The following is a 22,321-nucleotide window of genomic DNA, read 5'->3' as shown; positions in this document are numbered from 1 at the left end:
GGAGGCTTTGTGGAGGCTTGTCGGAGCAGGAGGTAGAGAGCGGACCGGTTAGGGGCGTGGTTCTCTCTGATGCGGCTCTCGCCATTGGTGGACAGCTATCCTGGTTACCAACCAACACAACACTGGGCACATGAGAAACCACTAAAAAGCTCGTGAATTTCAAAGATAATGGTTATCAAAGTACTCTTTTTTTTTTATTTTTTATTTTTTAAATGGACCGTGAGTATTTTTCTTGCATATATCAGAGTCGAAATAAAGTAAAGGCTTTCTGAGATTATGAAGACGGTACGCAGGTTTATATCTGTCTTTTAATAGTAGTTGGAGGCTAACTCGCTAGCTTTTTTAGTTTAGTTATGAACGTCAGCACTGCTTTTACTGAGCTATCGGCTGCTTGCTAACGTCGCCTGCGCCACTACACCTACTAGTTAATTCATGCGATACAACCGCATAGGAGGTTGATAACCCGTTATCTTTCGCTTAAAGTTGACATAGTCAACAATGGCTAGCTCGTTAGCTCTTAATAGCATAGAAATTATTGTAACAGCAACGCTACCCGACAAGCCAACTCCGTGCACGAGTGCTGATGAAAACAAAACCCTGGGGTGGTTTAAAACGAGTTTTGGTCAACCCCTGCTTAAAATAAGATGCTAACGTTAACACAATCGTGAATGTTTGGTATTTGGTCCCTTGAATCGGCCAGCGGGTGTGGCGACATTTTCCACGAGCTGTACTCAAGGTACTTTAGGTTTCATGTCACGGCTAACCTCAGGGTTATCATGTGTGTCCCGCTACAGTGATGGACAAATACGACACAGATTTGAGGGATACGTTTTGAGCAGGAGTGATCGCCTCTCTTCAGAAATATGGGATAGGGTCATGTGAGCAGCATCATCTGCAATCACACGATGGATAACGAGGTAATGATAGTTCAGATCATCTGCCATTTTACTTTACGTGATACACTTTTCATTAAACACTGCAATTTTCACGACCATGAAACTCTAAACTAAAGGCATGCCATTTTGTGCACCAGTATCTGAGCTGTCACCCTGTCTCTATACTCTGTCACTAACAAGAATTTTCTACCCTTGCTTCTCATTTCTCTGCCTCCCTTCTGCTCCTGACCTTGACAGATGCTGTAGCCTAGTTGACTTGTAGAAACTGAGTAAGGCTTTGTGATTTCTTTGTTCATCTTGCATGTTTCTTTAAAAATATATAACAAATGAAACGGCATGAGCTTTAGGCGATTGTGTTATGCAGTCAACCAGTGCTCCCTCCGAGACCCACTTTTTATTTAATCTGCTTAATTTTACTGCAGCCAGCATTATTAAGCTTAAAGCAGGCAGACATCTGGTCTTTTAATAAGGGCCATTTCATTTCAGCTGAGTGCAGAAATGTCTGAACAAGATGTATGCTGTCAGGGTGGTAGAACCCGTAGGGGTCCTCACTTTGGGATTTTTGGTTTAACGTGACAGATATCGTTTTACAATCCATCACTTGAACTACAGCTAAAGAGCTACACTTCATGCACTGTGCACATATTATTGCAGGATGTGATCACCACTGAGGATATAGTAGGGCTGCCTTTGTGAAAAAGTGGCTGAATTTGACAAGCCATGCAAGTATTGGGATCTTGGCCCATGCTGAGTCAGTAGTTTCAGCGTGAGAGCTCAGCTTGGGCTCTTTTTTTTTTTTTTTTTGGCAGTATCTTTTGCTATGATCAATTGTGTGGCTTCATATAAAAATTGAGAGTTTGCGGCTCTTTAGCAGCAGATATTGTAGAAACTAATACTGTGTTAAGGTTATCAGGTGCTGCTTTACAAATAATCAGTTTTTATTATGGTCCTAACCAATAAAACCTTTCTTAATTCATTTCTCCATCACCCATTTAACCTTAGGCTACATCCTGACTAAATGGTTTTTAAATCCAACCGTAACCCCTGTGTCATGACACATTACGCATCCTTCACTAAAGCTTTAGTTCCACACTCGGCGGAGGAGCAAGTTGCTTGCATAATTGTGGTGATGCACGCAATAAAGTGAATGTGCATACCTGTGCAAGAATGAGTTGTATTATGACAATTTGTTGCCCACAAACCGCTGATGTAGGCCTTTCCGACCTTTCATCGTGTGTGTCTGTTTACTGATGTGTGTGTTCTTGAAGGAGAGTAAGACGTGCCAAGGAGAGAAGCTCGCCTCTGCTGTAGATGACACTCTGGATGAATATTTAATCGCCCTCCAACACAAAAACAGGTGAAGTGTTAGTGCAGGCTGCCGGGGAAGAGACAGATTGGATTTCACAGGGGAAACGGACAACTCCTGCATGACTTTCAGTGCTGCCTAATTGGAGCTCTGATTGGTTTGCCTCCTTCCCTTGAGAAACAATACATATATTTTAAAAAGTAACATAGTCTGGAATTGGAATGTGTCATGTTGAATCCTTTGTTAGCCACGTCAAAACTGTGATAGGATTTGCTATATTTTCGAAAGCTATTTATTAGCTCTTTATTTGTTCTCCAGGCTCTTAAAGCGCCTTAAAGTCAAAGACCCCAAGGAGATTGAGTTGGAACGGCTTGAGCAAGGTTTTTCAATTTATCTTAATGGAGCCAATGCCGAAGCCAGTAGGAAGCAAGCCAAGGGCTCCAACCAAAGGTCTCCCTCCTCACAGCCACCTTTGAGGCCTACATGTACAGCAGGTATGCTTTTGCACTTAGACTCAAAACTAGATATTCTTATATAACACTTGATTTTTTTTCTTCTTGTTTATTAAATTTTTCTGAATCTGTCATGCAGGCAGATGTATTATTCTTGAGTGTTCAGTCATGTTTAGGAGAAATCAAAGGTACTATCTCATGCTCTTTTTTTGTTGTTGCTACTGTCACCCATGAACCATATGGAAAACCAGCTAATAGCCACCACTCCTCAGCTTGTAGTTTGTGTGACAGGATCCCGTGTCCAGTCCCAGTGAATAAATGATAGTGACAGTTGTAGCTGGCAGGCAGTTTATTCGTCTTCCTCTCTGTGCTGTGGACCATCTGTGTATGTGACTGTGTGTTCCTTCTCCTCCGAGGCATTAGTCTGCTGCACGCTGCTCATGTTCGTTTCTGTGCTGTGACTCATCGGCAGATGTCTGTAGAAGCGCCCACCAGCTAACTGAAGACGGTAGTAAACTGGAGCAGACCCACAGGAAGAGAAGCCACACTGCCCCAGGAAAGGTCCAGAGGAAAGAATGGGTGCAGGTGCAGCCATCTGATATCCTTATCCTATCTGTATTAACACTTATTGTTCAGCAAAAATAGACATTTCCTATTTTTAAGGACACATGTTTGATATTTCCTCTTTTCTAATATGTGCAGGATCCTGTTAAAATTCGAACAGAGGATGGACCAAGTTTGCTAATCTCCCCAACAAAGCGCTACTCTGATGATTTTGAGCCCTATGAAAGCATAGACATGGAGGTAGAGTGAAGACATAACAATGCCTACTAAGCCTGTATGTGTGGGTGTTTTATTTTTAGGGGAGGGACTATGTGCCAGATGCAGCTGTCTGTAGTACTTAGCATCTCTCTATCTCTTCTATTTCCCCTTTATCCAATCATCACGTTTCATCCAGAGCTCCAGTCCACGCTCCCCTCGTAGTCCCTGCTGCCAGAGGAACACCTGCAAGGTGTCGCACTCTTTCAGCTCCAGGCCTGAGAGCCGAGGAGACCAGGAGCACAGTGAGAAGGTACTTCTCAACCTTGAGGAAGTGAAGGTGAGTGGATGAAAATGTATGCGTTTTTTTTTTTTTGTGTCTTCTTGTCGAAGATGAATTAGATATAGAGAATCATCGTAATTTGGTTTATGCCTGTTGGTGGGAATTTATTTCACTTTTTAGTGGTAGTTTGTCAAATCACGAGGATGGTTAAACTGTCAGTATACAGGTCTGTGCCTGTGAGTGCGCAGGACGATGACTTGTGCATGGATGAATATATAAATGATGACCTTTGCAAACTAGGTTTTGCGTCGAAGCCTGGAGGTTAGCATGCGACGGAGCAGTCGTGGCTCAGCTGGGGAGGAGTCAGATGAAGAGTGGGTAGAGGAGCAGATTGAGAGGGATGAGAGCACAGAGAGTCTGGATGAACTGGGGCTGCCTCTCCCCTCCTCCAAGTCATCCTCCAACAGCTCTCGGCCCAGTGGCTCCCAAAGCCATTTTGACTCAGCGAACCTCATTGTGCTGGACTTTGGACCCTCACCTAAAGGTAGGCTAATATGGAAATTTGTTATTGATTTAGGGCGAAGCAAGAGAGGTAACATCCCCTGCTTTTCTGCGTCATCAGCACTGACCTAAGGATGTCTTTAGGCATGTTGTCAGCATATGAAAAGAAGCATCTATTCCTGATCTTAATCAATTTCCTTTATGTGGTGGGGCGTGGTCTGCGGTGCCGTGCGGACGCACCTGCACGGCATCCGCAATCACGCCCGCCGTGTTAAAACACGGGGACTCAGGGGTTGGTGGTGGTGTGGTGTGATGTGAATCTAATAAAGTTGGCTCTGAACGTCGCTCCGTGGTCCCGCCGTGCCTTATTCATGCCACACTTTATTTTTCCAGGTCGTAAGATCGAGCGTTCACTGTCTGCAAAAAGGAAAGAAAGTGTTGAGACTTTTATACCCACCAAACCTATGTTGGTGAAGAGCAAGACATTAGATAGGCCACCTTCAAAAGAGAGCTGGGAAGGTCAGAGTAAGTCATGTTTTACAAACTCATCTCCCGTTTTTGAATGAAAATGTGGCTGAGATATTCCATTCCACATGATTGTTGCTGGATAAAAAATGTGTATTTTCTGCTTAAGGGCCGAGGAGTCGGGTGGAGAGGCCGCTGTCGGCAAATAGAAAGTCTTCTGTCGAGGACCGGGACCCAGAGGAGGTTGCGATCAGGGTACGCCAGGCCATACAGAGAGAAAACAACCCAGTGCAGAGTGCAGAGCTCTTCAGTCGACACACGGTCTGCCTGAGCCACACTTCACTTCTTACATCTGTTATTACATCTCATTTTCATCTGTAACTGTATACTTTGCCTACTTTTGATTTTATTCAATTGAATTTTCCTGGATTTGACTCACATGTGAATCTTGTCCCATACATATATTTTTCACATCGGTTTGATTTGGTTTCTTTGTCCTCTAGGTCAAGGGACATCAGGTGATGAATGGTTTAGTGCACTACAACACTCACAACAAGGATGACAACAATGTCACTCTGGCCATGCAGAGAATCACACTCATGGGTCCCAGGTATGGTGACAGAAAAAGATACTTAAACACTCAGGAACAGAACGCTAACAGTTACAGTGTACTATGAAACAATTTTGATATAACTCAGGGGTGGCCAATTCCAGGCCTCGAGAGCCGGTGTCCTGCACCTTTTAGATGTGTCACAGCTGATTTAAATGGCTAAATTACCTCCTCGACATTTCTTGAAGTTCTCCAGTGGCCTGGTAATAAACTAATCATTTGATGATGGTGTGTTTTGACCCAGGGTGTTATCTAAGACTTGCAGGGCACCAGCTCTCGAAGCCTGGAGTTGGCCGCCCCTAACATAGCTGGACTTTCTTTGCAGTAGGTGGTTCAACAGAACCTATAAGCCCAGCAACAAAGAATAGGTATTATGATGGTGATTATTAACTTTCTTTGTTATCCCAGGCTTTTCAGTTAAGGCCATATGTGCACACTACGATAAAAGGCATGTGTAACATGTTATTGGACTGTTCTTCCACTAAACATTAATCGATCCAGTAATGCCTACTTCAGTCAGAGACATTACCAGAGATATTTGTAATTTAAAAAAAACATGCATCTGTCTGGGAGAATGACGTAAGACAGCAGTGGGCAGTTACTGCCTTATTTTCTGGGTGAGTGAGCGCTAATCAGCTAGCTGTCTCCCATTTCTCTCTGACGGACTGATCAGGTTCATTTTGTGACATTTCTTGAGGCATTTCATCAGATTTAACTAACATCTTTGACTGCAGCTGGAGAGAGGAGTGCTTGCTCTGTGCTGTAGATTTGCTGCAAGCTGGAGGATCACTCTAACCAGAACCTGCTGCAGGTGCAAAACTAGTTCATGGGCTACCATTCAAAGTTCACAGAGCCTGTAGAGCAGAACAAGGACTGTTTCACCAGCTGCAGTTTAAGACAGTGGAAGTGGAGTCTGTTCACATGATGAAGAACTTACTGTAGAGGCAGATTATTGCACCATATGTATATGACATTATTTATCAGTTTCTTTAAAAAAATCATACATGCCTCCTTTTGTGTGCATATGGTGTGTAAATGCAATCTAATTCAATCAATTCTGTTGGAAACACTGGAATATTTGTTCAACCATGATCCAGTTAAACTTGATGCGTGACACAAATTCAATTCTAACCCAATACATAATCAAGGAGGCATTGAAATCAGTTTAATTTTTGGCCATAACAAAGTGAAACTAATCTTCTTGTGTGAATATTTTTTTGTAATAAACAACAAAGAGTCTTTACTCTGTGTTATGTTGGCTCTATTACCAGACCAAGCGGGCTGTGACTTCACAGCTTTGTTTGTTGGTGTTACAAATGTTCCCCTCAACAGGTTGTGTATCTGCAGAAAATCTGTATAACTCATAGAACACATCAGCAAGAAAAGAACAAGTGAAAATGTTGCATTTACACCCAGTTTTATTGGTGGTAATTGAACCTGTCCTCTGTGAGAGCGTATAAAGTGTCCAGCACAAGTTACTATGGTGATGTATCCAAAAAAGGAGCCACCTGACATCAAAATAGTCTGACTTTAGGCTCAGCATACCTTGCTGACTCATTAATCTCACTTCCTAGTACATCTCGTTATTGCCTGTGGCAATTCGGTAAATGCTTTGATGTTATAACACCTACTGGTTGAAATATAACAATGAGTGTATACCCAATGACCTTGAAATTATGTATGGCTTTAGCTACTGCAGTGCTTTGCGTTAATATGAAGATTGAGGATAAATAAATAAATGGAACGATAAACAGAGCAGGCAAGCTAAAGTGTTGTCATTCTTTTATTCAGTCAACAACAGAAACTGCTGAAAGCCTTGGAGAAACTTGAAGGTGGACCTGGTTGCAGCATCCCTCAAAGTGTGAAAACAGACCACACCAAGCAGCCGGTGAGCTAATGACACACTTTCCCAGATCAGAATGAATAATCCTGATGCTGTTGGGTGGAATACCTCTGAACTGCCCGCTTTCTGCTGTAACAAAACAAATTTCCCACATGTGGGACTAATAAAGGTTATCTTGTCTTGTCTTGCCTTGTCTTGTCTTAATGTTTTGTATCGCTGTTGCAGAGAAGGCAGTCGTCACCAGAGTACACACCTGCATTGTATGTTACCATGGAGATACTGTCAAACTGGGGGAACGCGCTGCAGGTCGGGCTGACTGAGTTGCAGTTCTTCTGCCTCAGAAACAAGAAGCTTTATGTGTCGCCTCATGACTTAGACATCAGGAATGCTGACTTCCCTGGTAATTTGGGGGCGCTCGTCAATGGGAAAGTGAAGGTCAGTCTCTTCTGCTGTAGTGTGTGTGTTTGTGTGTGCGTGTGTTGTAATTTATTCCCCATCTTGTGGGAAATAAATAAGTTGCCATTATGAAAAAGTGGCTGTTTTGAGTTCTTTATGGTTTTTCATTGCACTACTTTTGAAAGTTTAACAAGCACAAAGTTTGTGTGACACAGCAACTAAACATCAGCTGCTCCCATCAATAAATGCCACAGCACTTGCCAAGAGACCATTGGCAGCCAACAAGGCCACAATCAGCTAGTACTGATGTTCAGACTATATATCTGTCCATCCTTCTTATGAATAAGTTGCTGTTTTTGTTTTTCATTTTGTTGTTCTTCTCTTGGTTTGACAGACCACCAAAGACCGTCATATGTGGACGTGTCCGTTCCACCCACCCATTCAGCTCTACTTCATCATCAGGAACACCGAGCGCTCTCCAGACTTTGGAATATCTTGTATTAAAATCTGGAACTACAACAGAAGCTTCAATGTATGTGTATTCAATAAATTTTATATCAATTCTTCAACACATTCAGTTACAAACTGTTTGATTTCTGCTGCAAGCTGATAGATGGTGCGTGATTGTGCGTTTCCATTATAACAGTGGATGACTGTGTTGGTTTGGTTACGTCACAGGTGCGTTGCTCTTTAAGCAGTGGCTGTCTGAGCTGCCACTCAGTCTGTCCAAATGTGGAACAGTGAGAGATTAGCCTCAGAGGATTAGTGTAACATGGGCTTCTGTCTGTCAGCGTCTCTGCTGTTAAGAAGGGGGCACAAAGACCCCAGGTTTTCCTAGTTTACACCGACCATTAGTACTTAGCAATATTTGTACCGGACTGTGAATAAGAGCCTGTAAGGTAAGGAGTTTGGAGTATTTTCTAGACTTCTCTGGGTTCATAGTGGTTTATTGTCTAGAGGATCAAAAGGTCGCAGTTGCACTAATTAGCAGCTAGCTAGAGCATGTTAGTCAATAGTGTGTTTTATGAAATTAGATTTTTTTTTAATACTCATCAGGTTGCAGCTTGTCATTCTTTTGCTTGAATTTTAATCAAACATTCATTATACAGAGAAATGAAATGCTAAATATTTCCCCACCATTTGGTTTTACAGCTTCACTCAAATGTTTGGTGTTAATTCTGTGAAGAATTGAAATGTGAAAATCATTATTTCTTCATTTTGTGGCATAACTTACTGCTTAAAATCAAATGCTTTTGAAATTGTTAAACATCCTAAATTAAAGACGCTTGTAAACTGATGTGCTGTATCTTTGCCAGGAGCTTGACGTAGGTGCGCGACATATAAAGCTGTACCTGAACAGCACGTTGGTGTTTGAAGGTGAGCTGGAGAAGGGCTGTGGCAACCAAGTCTTTGACTACAGCACCACAATTGATCTTCAGGATTGCCAGGTCTCCGACTCTGTGTTTTCCAGCCCTGTGGCTTCAGGACACAGTCTAAGAGGGGCCACTCCCCTTTGCTATGAAGACAGTAAGGGTGGAGAGGGTAGCATCTCCCAGAGATACCAAAGTTTGAATGCATTGTCTGACACAGCAGGCCAGAATGTGGTAGACATGCAGGAGAAATCACATACACCACTACCACCTATCACTGCTTCTGTGGGAGTGTCATCCTCTACTCGTCACTCGATACAAAGGAGCTCTTTTGACCTGTCTGCCTCAGAGGAGACCCACTCTCTCAGGCAGCAGGTGGAGCAGTCTGCACCCATGGAGCAAACAGTCACCACCCAGCCATCCTCCTCACGGGTTGCCCCGCAGTGGCTGCAGCCTCTGAACAGAGGTGCTCCAGAGGGATGTGAGACCAGCAGGGAGAGGCCACGGTGGCTGGTACCCCAGCATTCTTCAGAGCTCAAACAGCCATCAGCATCATCCTCTTCCATGCTCCCAGAGTTGCCATGTAACCCAGGGCGTGTGTGCAGAGGGGCGGAGAGGACGGCGAATGGGGTTCAGTGGAAGGCTGACTCTTTGGACCTGAGCTGCGACCTGCTTGAGGAGGTCGGGGAGCAAAGGTCAGACAGGCCCATCAGCGGACGGAGGAGCTCATTCAGAAACTCCACAGCCAGTGTAAGGCAGACAGAGGAACAACACCACAGAGCTACAGCACTGACAAACGCTGGTATGCATTGTCAGAATTTTCATACTGAAACAGAGAGACAAATCTGTATATATGGCTACTCCAGCCTTTCTATAAATTTAGCTCTATTTCATCTTTAAAAATATCAGGGTATCATCGGTCAGGGTAGGAGTTTTCATTACCTTATCAGTCCTTTCAAAGGAAATCGTATCCACTGATTAAAAATACAAAGGAATATACTTTTGGAGACTTTAGGAGAATAACATTAATATGTATATAGTTTAGCTAACTAGAGTCTCTATTCTCACCTTACTGGCAGTCATTTGTTTGATCTAATCATTGTCATTCTTTTTGCTGTTGATCACTTTGGCAAATATATTACTGCTCTTTAATCTTACTGATTCATTTGCATTGGGTTCATTTATGTAAAATTTTAAGTGGATATTTAGTGAAATACACAGACTTGTAGATTTTAGTTATATTTGATGTCGGACAATTCTTACAGGCTAATTTCTTTCCTTTTGGTTTGTTAGTAATTTATAGTCTAATGTTTGTGTGTTCTCCAGATGAGCCCATGTCTTTGGTGAGTGCTAGCAGAAGGCAGAGTAGCTCTCGGGCCCGGCTGCACAGTCAGCAGGATGACACCCTCATGGAGTCCTGGGATTCACTCACTAAGTTCAACCAATGTCAGCGTGGACGCATCTCCAACATGGCGTTCGAAGGCGACATATTTGATGAGTTTCTTCAGCGCCAGGGCTGTGGTCCACCCACAGTCCCACCCATCTCTTCTTCATCACCCAGAAGCCCTCTGTCCTCCTTAACCACTCAGGGGACACTTTGCGAAGGCCCTGATGACGATCCATCCATGGAGCGGGAGGACGAGTTTGAGATTCCAGTGTTGCCGCAAGGCCAAAGGCTGGTAATCAACATTTTGTCCACCTGGGGTGATCGTCACTACGTGGGTCTCAACGGCCTGGAGGTTTTCAGCTCTAGTGGAGAGCCTCTCCGACCTGTTCATATCCACGCTGACCCGCCAGACATCAACATTCTCCCAGCATACGGCAAGGATCCACGCGTAGTCACCAACTTAATCGATGGCATCAATCGGACTCAGGATGACATGCATCTTTGGCTAGCCCCATTTACTCCTGGTTGTAGCCACACCATTTTCATGGACTTTGGAGTGCCCCACAAAGTGGCCATGATCCGTGTGTGGAACTACAACAAGTCGCGCATCCACTCATTCCGAGGCGTGAAAGAGGTAGAAATGCTTCTGGATGGAAGGTGCATCTTCAGGGGGGAGATTGCAAAAGCGTCTGGAACTCTTTCTGGAGGTATCTGATCAGAACAACTTCACAAGAGTTTATGCTCCATTGTGTGTTGTTTTTTTGACCAAATTATCCTTTATTCATGCGCTCAGGACTGGACCAGTTTGGCGACACTATCCTCTTCACCACTGATGATGAGATACTGGAGGCGATGTCTCGTTATGATGAGACCTTCCTTAGTGAAGGTGAAAGTCCTGAGAGCATGGTGTATGAGGAGGAGCTGCAGAGACCACGCACTGCTGATGGAGAGGGAGAGGAACGACCTTTTACCCAGGCTGGTTTCAGAGAGGAAGACCTCACTGTAAGTACTGGTCTCATTCGAGAATTTGAATCATAAATTCATAAAGCAACTTATTCCAAAGTGTGACAGAGTTGACTTTCATTATGTGGCCCCAAATGATCAGAGCAGACAGGCATAAAGGCCAAACTAGCCACAGCATCAACAGGACTGTGTGGTACAGTTATGCTTTAAATGCAATGTTGTTTTGTTTTAGCTGAAACTTCAACTCAACTCTACTATGAGCCAATCTGAAGAGAGCTTAGAGCTCATTCCTGGGATGCACACAGGAAAGTGTGAGTACATCGGTCATATGCTGTCATATTATGGTTGCCTCTCTGTTTTTGGCTTTGTGTTTTGGATGTTTCTGGATGCTTACAGTCTGTCTTAATCCCAGGCCTTAGACTGGAAATGACCTTGACATGGGGCGACCCCCATTACATGGGCCTGACAGGACTGGAGATCGTGGGGAAGGATGGAGAGACTTTACCTTTAGATCTTAGTATGATCGCTGCTTCACCCAGGGACCTCAACGACCTACCTGATTATGGACATGACCTGCGCACACTTGATAAGTATGCCTGACACTAAATGTAACATGCCCTTTGATATTACAGTTAAAGTCCAGGCAAAGATTACATCATTATTATGTAAGATACAGTGTATAATGTCTACTGTCATTATTTAGACTTATTGATGGCCACAACATTACCACCGATGACCAGCATATGTGGCTGATTCCTTTCTCCTATGGAGAGTCCCACACCTTGACCATTACCTTCAGCAAGGCCCAGACCATCGCTGGTCTCCGTTTCTGGAACTACAACAAGTCTCCTGAGGACTCTTACAGAGGGGTGAGACAGTTTCTGCCAGGCTGAACCCACATTTGTTATGATGCAGAATAAAGTTTACTTCAAATACTAACGTGTTTATGATATTTCGTACTTTACATGATCATTTGTAAATTAACAAAATATTGTGAACTGAATTAGTGCCACTTCCTTCAAGTGGAGTCAGATCAGCTGATAATTTTGAACAAGTATAATTCACATATTACTTAAGGCCATATTCTGCTTTGCGGTTATAAAAGGTCTGTGGTTACAAAGCCCAAAGTCCAGTTTTAATACATGCAGTATCAGACCACATATTAGCTGACCAATCAATGTAGACTGGGCCCTTCTGGGGTTGGAGGGTTTAAAGAGACAAGAGATAAAATACTGTGTGAGAGAAATAACAACAATATTACAGTGTTTTATGAAAATTAATGTATGTAAACACACTGTATGACACCCTTAATATGGATTTATGAAGCTGTGAATCTGACTTCTCATTTGTACAAAGAACAGTACGTGCTGAAAAAGTGATGACTGTGTATAATGCTGCAAAGCATGGATTACTTATTGTGACAGATTTTTATTTTTAACCACAGAAGTTCTTTGCAGAACACTTTATGCATCTTAGAAAACATAAAAATGTCCACATGTTTGGTTCAGGTGAAACTGATTCATCTGTTCTTGGATGATGTTCCTGTCTCACCAACGGAGGGATTACTGATCAGGAAGGGACCGGGCAATTGTCACTTTGATTTTGCCCAGGAGATTCTCTTTGTTGACTTTCTCCAGACTCCAGCTGATAACGGGAGTAACGAAGACTACCACAGGTGAAGCCCAGAGTATGAGTTTGAGTAAAACTGCTGTTTCATCAGAAATTCTGAAAACTGCCTTTCCTTATTTATAACTTTATTTTTAATTCAGAGGACACTCTAAGAAACAAGAACAGCCCAGCATGGACTATGAGGCTCCCATCATGCCTTGTGGGTGTATCCTTTTTCTAAACAGATTTCACACATGCTTATGCATGCTGTGCTCCTGTCTGCCCTATTGGTCCAAAAATGTTCTGTGGATATTTTTTAAATGCACGGATCAGATTGAGTTCAGACCACGTTAAATAATCTGCATTGGTTGCTTTGGCAACACCACTGGCATGCACATGCTCATCAAGAGCTTACAGAAGGAAAATGTCTGGCTGGAGGAGAAATAGAAATGTGTCCAGTCATTTCAGTGTGTTGTGATATTGCGCAAAACCTTTCCACATATCAGGAAATAGCAGTGAAAACTGGCTGACAGGTTAGTATGTATTTAACACAGAAAAATCACTATATCGTTTGGTGTAGCGATAAGTGATAAGTTAAGCACTTTATCGAGCTCGTGTTTTCATCCACTGTTCTCACAGACATTACAATGTGCCCTCCTTTCACGTTCGGTCTAGGAGCCAGCCAGGGCTCACCTCTGTAACCTCTTACTATTTTACTCTTTCTGGAACTATTAACTTTGTGAAATAATGTGAACACAGGCAGAGCAAAAACCTTTGTTTCATATGAATGATTCGTTACTGGTGGTTAGTGACTGCTATTCTGAGGTTGCTGGTTATGCAATTAAGTGGTTAAAATCACAGGCCATGCCTCAGACTGGTGAATGTACACCAGCCAGAAGAACCACCTGGAATTTGGGTGGATCAGATTAAGACCAGGCCTTAAAAATGTAGTGGGAAGATTTAACCCATTGCATCCGAATAATAATTTGTCTGTAACTGTACACATTTTGAACTCTAAACAAAAGCTGAACATTATAGACTTGTTAAAGAAAATTTGTTTTTGTCCAGTAAAGTGGTAAAAATGTTCTTATCTTTCTTTTTTCCTTTTCTAAGCAGCTAGAAAAGGAAAAAGCTGGATCTAAAATGCTCGATGTTGTCTTTTCCTTGACTTTCACCTGTCAGTCATTTTTCAGCTCCAGCTGTTAACAACCTGGGGAGATCCATACTACATTGGTCTGAACGGCCTTGAGTTTTACAATCAGAACCATGAGAAGATCAGCCTCAGTGACAACAGTATCCTTTCTCATGATTCAGACTTGCATCTGACCTCACTGGCTCGAATTCACCTCACTTGCTGGAATATGTTAATGTTTACTGTTAATGTGGTCAAATGGGTGCCTGGTTAAGAATGCGTGGTGTACAGTTGTGGTCAGAAGTTTACATACTCTCATCGTGGGGAGAAATGTCACGGTAATTTTGGACTTTTAAGGGTTTCTTTCGGCTGTTCTTTCCCCAGGGTGGAATGATTTTGCAGCATGCATCTTTAAAGACTTGGGTAGACAAAGATTTGGGTTCACAATTATTTACATACATCGCTTTTGTCTTTTAATTAAGGTTCTTCAATGTCTTTTAACTTGACAAGGCCAAGAACTGTTAACTTCTCATTAGTGATCATGATTAACTACAACTGGTAGTTTCTCTTTGCTAACAAAAAAACGATATGTTTGCCAACTCTCAGTGGACTGACCAATACTCAGAATAATGAGAAAATCCAAGGAACTCAGTGAAGATCCAACAAGGAGAACTGTAGATTTACAAAAGCTGGGAAGGTCTCTTGGAGCCATTTCTAAACAACTTTAGATTCCAGGACCGTTGATTCAAACAATTGTACATATGTACAAATTATTCAGATGTCTCACCACTTTGACAAGTTTTGGAAGAAGACCCAAACTTTCACCCTCATATGGGAGTAAATTGGTTAGGATGTTCAGGAACCATGAAGGGCCAAGCCTGCCATGAGCTGGAACCTGCTGACACACCAGTGTCACTGTCAAGTGAAGTGAGCCTTACTGAGAGGGTGCCAACCAAGAAAGAAGGCCCTACTCGAAAATTGACACCTTCAAGCTTGAGTGAAATTAGCATTTTCCCACATGGACTACCCAAATGCATTCTAGAGAAAAGTTTTATGGCCAGGCAAGGCAAAGATTGAGCTATTAGGTAACAATGACAAGAGTGCAGGTATGTATGGAGAGGTAAAAGTGAGATTATCTAACCTAAGAACACTGTACCAGCTGTCAAGCATGGTGGTGGTAGCATCATACCTTGCGGCTGTTTTGCTGCCGGTGGTACTGATACACTGCACAAAGTGGATGGAATAATGAAGGAGTATCAATCACTAAATGGTTGAAACTGAGACATCGGTGGGTGTTCCAACAGGGCAATGATCCCAAAAGATCCAAAGACCTTTTCTAGCCCCAACCTTAGTGCTATTGAAAATCTGTGGACTTCACTTAAAATTCTTACAAGTCACGCTAATGAACTCTAACAAAGAAGGGTGATCAAATATCGAGGTAGAATTATACCTGCTTGTTTATGGCTACCAAAAGACGCTGTGTGAATTGGAGAAAATCCAAAACAAAATCAAATTTGTTCACCCAGTTCTTTTTAAAAGATTTATTAAATGCTGTATGATCATTCCACCCCGGAAAAGCAGCATGACATTCATGCCTATGTTGATTGGATGAAACTTCTGACAACAACTGTAAATCGGTCACTTTAGATTGATAGATATTAAGTCACTAGCTGTTAATGTTTTCCTCTTAAAAGATCAAGCATTACATCCTACTCTAAGACCATAAGGATTTCGAGCAGTAGTGCATGGTTGTTTACTCTTATAGGTAACTGTGACAATCAAATTGAAATAATATTTAGTGTGAATTATACTTGTGCATTTTATTAGTATATTCAAAGGGTTCAAATAAAAAAAGTAGTCTAGTTTATTTGATTTGGGTTTACATAATATATCTCTGAATGAGTTTGTGACTACTGTAAAACTCTGTTCTCATGAAACTCTGAGTAAAGTTGTGGGTAATTAGCAGCTGTGTTTATATTAATAAACATGATCAGACCTCAACATTACGTCCACCAGACATTGCTGCTTTTCCAGACAGTGTGAATGTGCTGGACAATGTGAGCGGTGATGTGAGGACTCCAGATAAATTAATAGATGGAGTCAACTGCACCCACGATGGAAGACACATGTGGTTAGCCCCAGTGCTTCCTGGCCTGGTGAGAAAGACAGTGTGTGTGTGAGTGTGTAAGAGAGAGACTGTTTGCAGCTGACACGAGTGTATGCTCTGTTTCCATGCAGGTGAACCGTGTGTATGTCATCTTTGATCATCCAGTGACTGTGTCCATGATCAAGCTGTGGAACTACTCAAAGACGCCTCAGAGAGGAGTGAAAGAATTTGGGGTAAGCCTACTTCTCTCTCTGCTGCGGGTTTAGAAATCGCTTCTGTTTGTTTACTAATGGTGCATGTTTCTCCGTGAGTCCAGCTGCTGGTGGATGACCTCCTGGTATATAATGGCATCTTGGACTGCGTAAGCCAAGTGACACGAGGCATCCTGCCTACTTGCGACCCTGTGGTGCCCTACCACACCATCCTGTTCACAGATGACGTCTACATTACTCACAGAGAGAGGAACACTGTCATCAGGTACTCAGGCTTTTTGTATTCATTTATCTTTTTTTTTTTTTTGGAAAGATGAATTCATGAACGGCTGCTTGCTTACAGGCTAAATGCTGATTGTTATTTAGGTTTGCCTTATTTAGAAAAGGGGTATCAGACATGCACTCGGCTGCCAGCCGACTGGACGCCTTGCAGAGTCTGAAATTTGCAGAGGAGGTTGTGTTGCAGGATGTTAAGAATGGGTAACATAAAAGTGTTTTTCCAGAATCTTACAAATTATCTTTGTCATCCCATACTACACTGAAGTGTGACGGTTAATCCAAGGAGCCATGCTCCTACTGAGATTTATAATTCCACAGTCTTCTTAAAGACATCTTACACTGCTCATCATCTTTTTTGTAAATGGATAAAATGTATGAGAGGACTTTTTAAATGTATTTTGAATGCTGCTTTGCTTTTGGTGTACGACCCTCTAGAAGTCAGATTGAGCTGCATGTGGCCCATGAACTGAAATGACACCCGTGATCTGTCATGTAAAATGCTTTTTGACAGGCCTGTTGCATTTCTGACAATCAAACAGATTTACAGACAAATTGTGTTAGATTAACTCAGTAGTTTTGAAAAGACTTGTACTCTTCTCCACTTCAGCCCCCGTGTCAGCAGACACCGTCAACAGTGAGTAACAGGATAGTAAAAACCCAGTGCTGCTGCCTCCTTGTGGTCACTCCCTGTACTGAAGATTCCTCCAGTGCCCTCAAACATCCCACATCCTCCTTACCACTTGCTTGACTTGTGATCCCCAGAGTCCCTCCTCTCCCTGACTTCGAGCTTTGTCAACCCTCCCTTTTGTGTTTTATTGCCCTTTTCCGCTTCTCGCTGGCACTACAGTTTTAAAGAAAAACATCCGCTGTGTCTTCCTTTTCTTGTGTTGCCTTGTAGTAATTATGTGGAAGATCAGGATGTGAAGATGACCAATGAGAACCAGATAGTTCATCACAATAAGAAGAAGCAGACGGCAGACCCAGGTGAATCAGAGAAGCGATTGGAGCACTTTAACATGGATGGATTCGTCTGTTTTAAAATGTCTTTGTTAACTCTTCTGTTCTGTTCTCACTCAATTCAGCTCTACGGCCTAAAACCTGCATGACTGATGGCGGGAAACATGGAAGGAGGAGGTACTGACTGACATGGAGTCAGTGTTTTTACAGTTTGAGGAGAGCTGAAGGGAAGAACCTGTGGCTGACTCTTTTATTCCACTTTTTTGGTGGGTGACTTTTGAAAACCTCCTTTACACCAAGTCCCAAAGCAGCCACCCAGCTGTCATTTGTAAAGGCGTCACCCCAGCATCTCACACGGTCCACAGTTAAAAGGACAGAGATTATACACACACAAGATTCCACTTTATGGTTGGATTTCTCTCCTTTTCTTTGCTGTGAAAACGAGTCCACAGATATCCTGAACATGTACTGTATAGTCGTCCCTCCCTCAGTGCCAGGAAAAAACTGTCGAGGCTGCATTTTATCAGCCATATTATTGTGCCTAGTACCAACACTATAATCTGTGGCTGCTACTTGTGACTTGTGACTTGTGCTGCATATCCCAATGCTGCTTCTGGCGTATACATAATCCAGGAAAAGAAAAAAAAAAGCTCAAAGGCCACATGAGTACACTGTCACATCAGGACGCTACGTTAATTAATTAACATGATTCACCAACGAGCCTAGTCATTTAGCTCTCGGCCTAATGGGTATGAAAACACTCCCACCAGTGCACAAACCAAGCCTAATGCTATGCAGCCACTAATTTATATCTATTAATATTTATATCTCTTGGATAATATATTTCAAAAGTGAGTGGTTTTACTTGTGGAAGTACTTTCAGAGAGGTTTTTACATTTGCAAGATTCACATTAACGACTAATGCGATAGACGAAGTCGAGGAACATTGAGAATTGAAGCCGCTCAAAGCTTCACATTAATACTAACAAATATCTATTTGGCTTCACACAATTAGGTCAGTTTGTTTTTTCTGCTTCGCATCAAGTAGAAAAAGCTCGTTTGCAATCCAAGTGACCTTTATTGAAGTTGCTATGCACATGCACTAGATTGTTTGACTTTTTTTTTCCAGCAAACATTTCCACAGCAGTCTTTTTAATTCGGTTAAAAAATAGAAGCAATTTTCCACTTTTAGCGTTTGAGTAGATAACAGACAACTTCTAATATGCAAATATTATAAACTTACCTCAAATTAAGAAGAGCAGTTGTTTAAAAGGGGATAAATAGGAATCTGTGTTCACTAAAATACTTGGTAGTCTGTGCTGTACTTTTTTTTCCGCTCAGTGTTCACTGTACTAACTTGTTGCATGGGAAAAACTCCTCAGCATTAATTTTTTTTTAGGTGTTTTTACTGCGTCATTGAGCCCCAGTATAAACTATTCTACACTCCTTATAGCTGGGAGTCATTGTATATGAAATGCAGTTTTATGTATTTAATTTCATTATGTCCCGCAGCAGTGATACTCATTACTCCAAATCTCCATTCTGCTCTGTGGAGTGGTGGCCATTATTGTAGCCGTGACATTTAGTGTTTTGAAATATTTATTTTTCTAATCTTGATTAAATATGTATATTTGAAGTAGGTTTATTGGAATGAATAAAATGTGAAAAAAGTAATAGTTTACCTTCAGTTTTCTGGAAATTCATCCTCTTGTTGTGCTTTTTTTTGGGGGGGGATGTCTGGAGTGATCTGCATCAAACTCTATAAGCGGGCCACTTGGGTTTTGCTGTTGATCTCTTATGTTCAGACTTCCTTGCCCTGACTCTTTCTCACACACATCTGAACTAAACCCCAAAAAAAGAGTCTATGAATAACCTCACAGGGGATCAGCAGCATGCTGTAAAGAGACAAAATAAGACAGGACAAGCCAGTTCCATAAATATATCCTGAGATATTTTTTATTAATGCAGAATCTGCTGTACATTTCATGATATCTTTAAGGAATGACCATTCAGTTTCGGTGTGATCTCAGGACAGAGCATTAGTGGAAAGGCACACCGCAGGTTTTATACCACTCGTACAAACATTCTACTGAAAAGATTACATCTCTGCAGACTATCGGCATTCGAAATGCTTAAGCCTCAGATTTTTCCAGCAAAGGTCCCATCTTCTCTCTGCTCGTCCCATTTCTGGATCTAAAGGGACAAAAATTTTAGAGGAAAAAAAGAAAACTTTTGAGACAAAAATATTTATTTTTAGTTGATTTAATAACTATGTAAGAGTGTTAGTCCTCAAACTACATTTTTGTACAACTTGTGATGTTAAGCAAAGCTTAGAGAGTGGAATCGCTTTGGCTGATAAAGTAACTCAACATGTTGATGTATTTTTAGTCAGCTGTGTGATTAGGGGCAAATCTCCAAACTGTGTTTTCCATGTTTTCCTTATTTTTGACTGTTTGGGCTGAGCAGGAATGTGAGGAATCATAAAGTTGTTTGACCCCTGCTAAATAAACTCTTCCCACCAATTAAATTACCATGTACATGCTGCCAATACGCTTTCAGCAAAGTGGCTTTTCTGTTAGAAATGAGATGGTAACATTTCTTATATTTACCCAGGAGATGGGGCACAGCGATTTGTAGACCCTTTTGTACCACTCGCAGGGCTGGGTGTCTAATCCCTTGGCATCCAAAGCTTTCTGGCAGCGGTAGTAGTCTATAAATAGAGAAACAACAATGGTGAATATCAAAAATAACCTTCCAGTAGACCCTGTGAAGAAATCTGACTGGGCTATCTTCAGGCCAGAGGTCAGGGTCAGTAGGTGAACTATGATAGCCTTTATCATGATTACTATGACTGAATAATGTTGTAATAATCCAAAATTGTACTAGGTTGTTATTGCCTTTTTAAAGCACAGCATAGTCTTGCTTTAATCGGCAGTTCCTCTAGTCGCTTTCACACATTTGGAGAAAACAACAGGCACCTCTTTGACCTTGAGGTGTAGTCTTACCCACGTAGTTGGACCAGCAGTTCCTGGTCTGGTTCTGGTTGGGGAATCTGGAGTCAAAGGGAGCCGTGCGGTATTTCTCAAGTTTGGCTTTAATGTCTTCGGCCATTTTCACCTCTGGAAGGAGAATCTAATGAATGGGTGCAAAAGGGGAAAGAAACAGCCACTCATTAGCCTGTGTGTGGTAGCCTCTTGTGAGGATAACATCTGCAGGTTGCCTTCTATGTGCGGAGATTGAACAGTGGCCGGCGGTGACGATCTGTGACGCCTTAAGATTTCATATTTGGGCAAGTGCAGCGGATTGCTGTCTGCGGCACCTGAAGGCTGCTACTAGAAATGCGGGACTTTCATCAGCTATTCTTCTCACCGTCCAATCTATAATATCAAACTACAGTCAAACATAAGCAGTGATTAAATATGTAGGACAAAGTGGGAAGGCCCTAAATGGTAAAATGCGCCTTATTAGCCGGTATTGGCAGTAATCAATAGCCTTAGTTACCAGGCCAAAAAGCGTTTCCTTCGCACGTAGCCCAGTTTCTCTTTCTTTTTCGCACAACCTGGTAACACATTCGCTATTTCTCTCTGCAGTGTAATTAGTTTCTTTAAGAATGCTACTGAAAACCGATTAAAACACTTCCTATCGATACCCAGAATTAGTGGTGCCATTTTTGACACGCCACTTCCCGAGCGGTTATTTTGATGACTACACACAGAAATGAATAGAATAAATAGAAATAATACCTAGCGGACGGTCTGCGCAAGACTGCGCAACCCTTTAGAGGGTTAGAGCATGCAGGTAAACGGTACCTTAGTCGCAGATGCTGGCTCGGCTCAAGTGACTTTACACCGGACGGTGAGTGTCGTTACTCTGAGAGACAGTGCGCGCTCCACGCGTGCGCTCCGGTCTGAAGATATTGGAGCCGTGCAGTTTTATCATAAGGGAATGGCGGATACAGGTCACATTGAAATGACAAGACTCTCACAGTCACACTTTGTCTACACGCAAATGTTTGCTTTATGTCGTGTTTTGGAGAATAAAAGCCCTGAGGGGTGAAAGCCCAGGGGCGCAGCGGGAGGTGTTTATTTTAGCTTTAATTTGTTGTTCGAGGTTTTACTCCTATGAAGCCGGAAGTTTTCGGCTCCTCTGTGTTTCTGTTAATCATTAATATGATGTTTTTAAGCATATGAGCTGGATGGGTTTGAGTTGGATGGCCATAAAAAGTAATTTTCCCTTCATGTGGGCTTCCTATATTTCGGATTTCAAGTGAAGTAAAGCTGGCCAAACCAGGAACTCTGTCAAGAAATGCCTGCAATCGTATGGAGGTGCTGCAGTCGCACTTTATAGGACCTACCAGCTGTGAGCTAAGACACGGAACAGATGAGCAGTCCGTTTTTTATGTGGCAGGTCTATTAGCCTGATAATAATAAGCAGAGTGACATGTTAACCGTGTAGTGCCTCAGGAGCACTAACTACACTTTCAGTGCATGAGCTGCATTTCCGCGCGTAACTCCTTTACAGGTAGTGCACTTGCACTATCCGCGCGCCTATCCGTCTCCGGTCGCTGTCCACGCGGGTCCACTCCCTTCCAGCCAAGTCTCGGCGCCTTCTCCTATTTTGCCTCAAGTGCGGCTTTCCATAAAAATTCCAAGCATTTCCCTACAAGGAGAGGCTCTCAATCCCCTCACATGTATTCAGGAGGAGCCCCACGGCAGTCTTGCGTCACGGTAAATAAATGACGCGGTGTACGTATTTAGGGAGTAAACTGCACGGTACTGCCCCGGAGATACGTGAC

At 42.4% G+C, this 22,321-nt stretch overlaps 2 protein-coding genes across 7 annotated transcripts; one reads left to right on the top strand and one right to left on the bottom strand.

Annotated features, from left to right (window-relative positions):
• Positions 1-78: 78 nt before the first annotated feature.
• katnip (katanin interacting protein) lies at positions 79-19,200 on the top strand. Of its 6 annotated transcripts, none has more exons than XM_080305158.1 (29): positions 79-219; positions 795-917; positions 2,165-2,253; positions 2,521-2,696; positions 3,127-3,239; positions 3,357-3,458; positions 3,613-3,753; positions 3,997-4,240; positions 4,591-4,716; positions 4,832-4,917; positions 5,166-5,272; positions 7,064-7,160; positions 7,341-7,550; positions 7,906-8,043; positions 8,828-9,683; positions 10,208-10,975; positions 11,062-11,270; positions 11,464-11,542; positions 11,644-11,821; positions 11,935-12,100; positions 12,740-12,906; positions 13,001-13,065; positions 14,022-14,132; positions 15,988-16,127; positions 16,210-16,311; positions 16,395-16,555; positions 17,177-17,203; positions 17,468-17,553; positions 17,652-19,200. In XM_080305158.1, the coding sequence occupies exons 2-29, from the start codon at positions 906-908 to the stop codon at positions 17,708-17,710; spliced, it is 4,815 nt and encodes a 1,604-aa protein (XP_080161284.1). In that variant the 5' UTR covers positions 79-219; positions 795-905; the 3' UTR covers positions 17,711-19,200. The 6 variants fall into 6 exon arrangements, with proteins under 6 accessions (XP_080161284.1, XP_080161281.1, XP_080161283.1 ...); XM_080305155.1 differs by having other exon boundaries at positions 4,832-4,983; XM_080305157.1 differs by having other exon boundaries at positions 4,591-4,722.
• Positions 19,201-19,455: 255 nt separating this feature from the next.
• Positions 19,456-21,904, bottom strand: cox6b1 (cytochrome c oxidase subunit 6B1). Its single transcript, XM_026177613.2, has 4 exons — positions 21,336-21,904; positions 20,532-20,658; positions 20,136-20,236; positions 19,456-19,719 (listed from the first exon to the last, which is right to left on the bottom strand). Exons 2-4 carry the CDS (start codon positions 20,635-20,637, stop codon positions 19,666-19,668), a joined length of 261 nt encoding a protein of 86 aa, XP_026033398.1. The 5' UTR covers positions 20,638-20,658; positions 21,336-21,904; the 3' UTR covers positions 19,456-19,665.
• Between the last annotated feature and the right edge of the window lie 417 nt (positions 21,905-22,321).

The sequence above is a fragment of the Astatotilapia calliptera genome, chromosome 8 (assembly GCF_964374335.1).
Source record: "Astatotilapia calliptera chromosome 8, fAstCal68.1, whole genome shotgun sequence".
NCBI lineage: Eukaryota > Metazoa > Chordata > Actinopteri > Cichliformes > Cichlidae > Astatotilapia > Astatotilapia calliptera.
The sequence above is the reverse complement of the archived record's forward strand: the minus strand, read 5'-3'. Positions and strand labels throughout refer to the sequence as shown.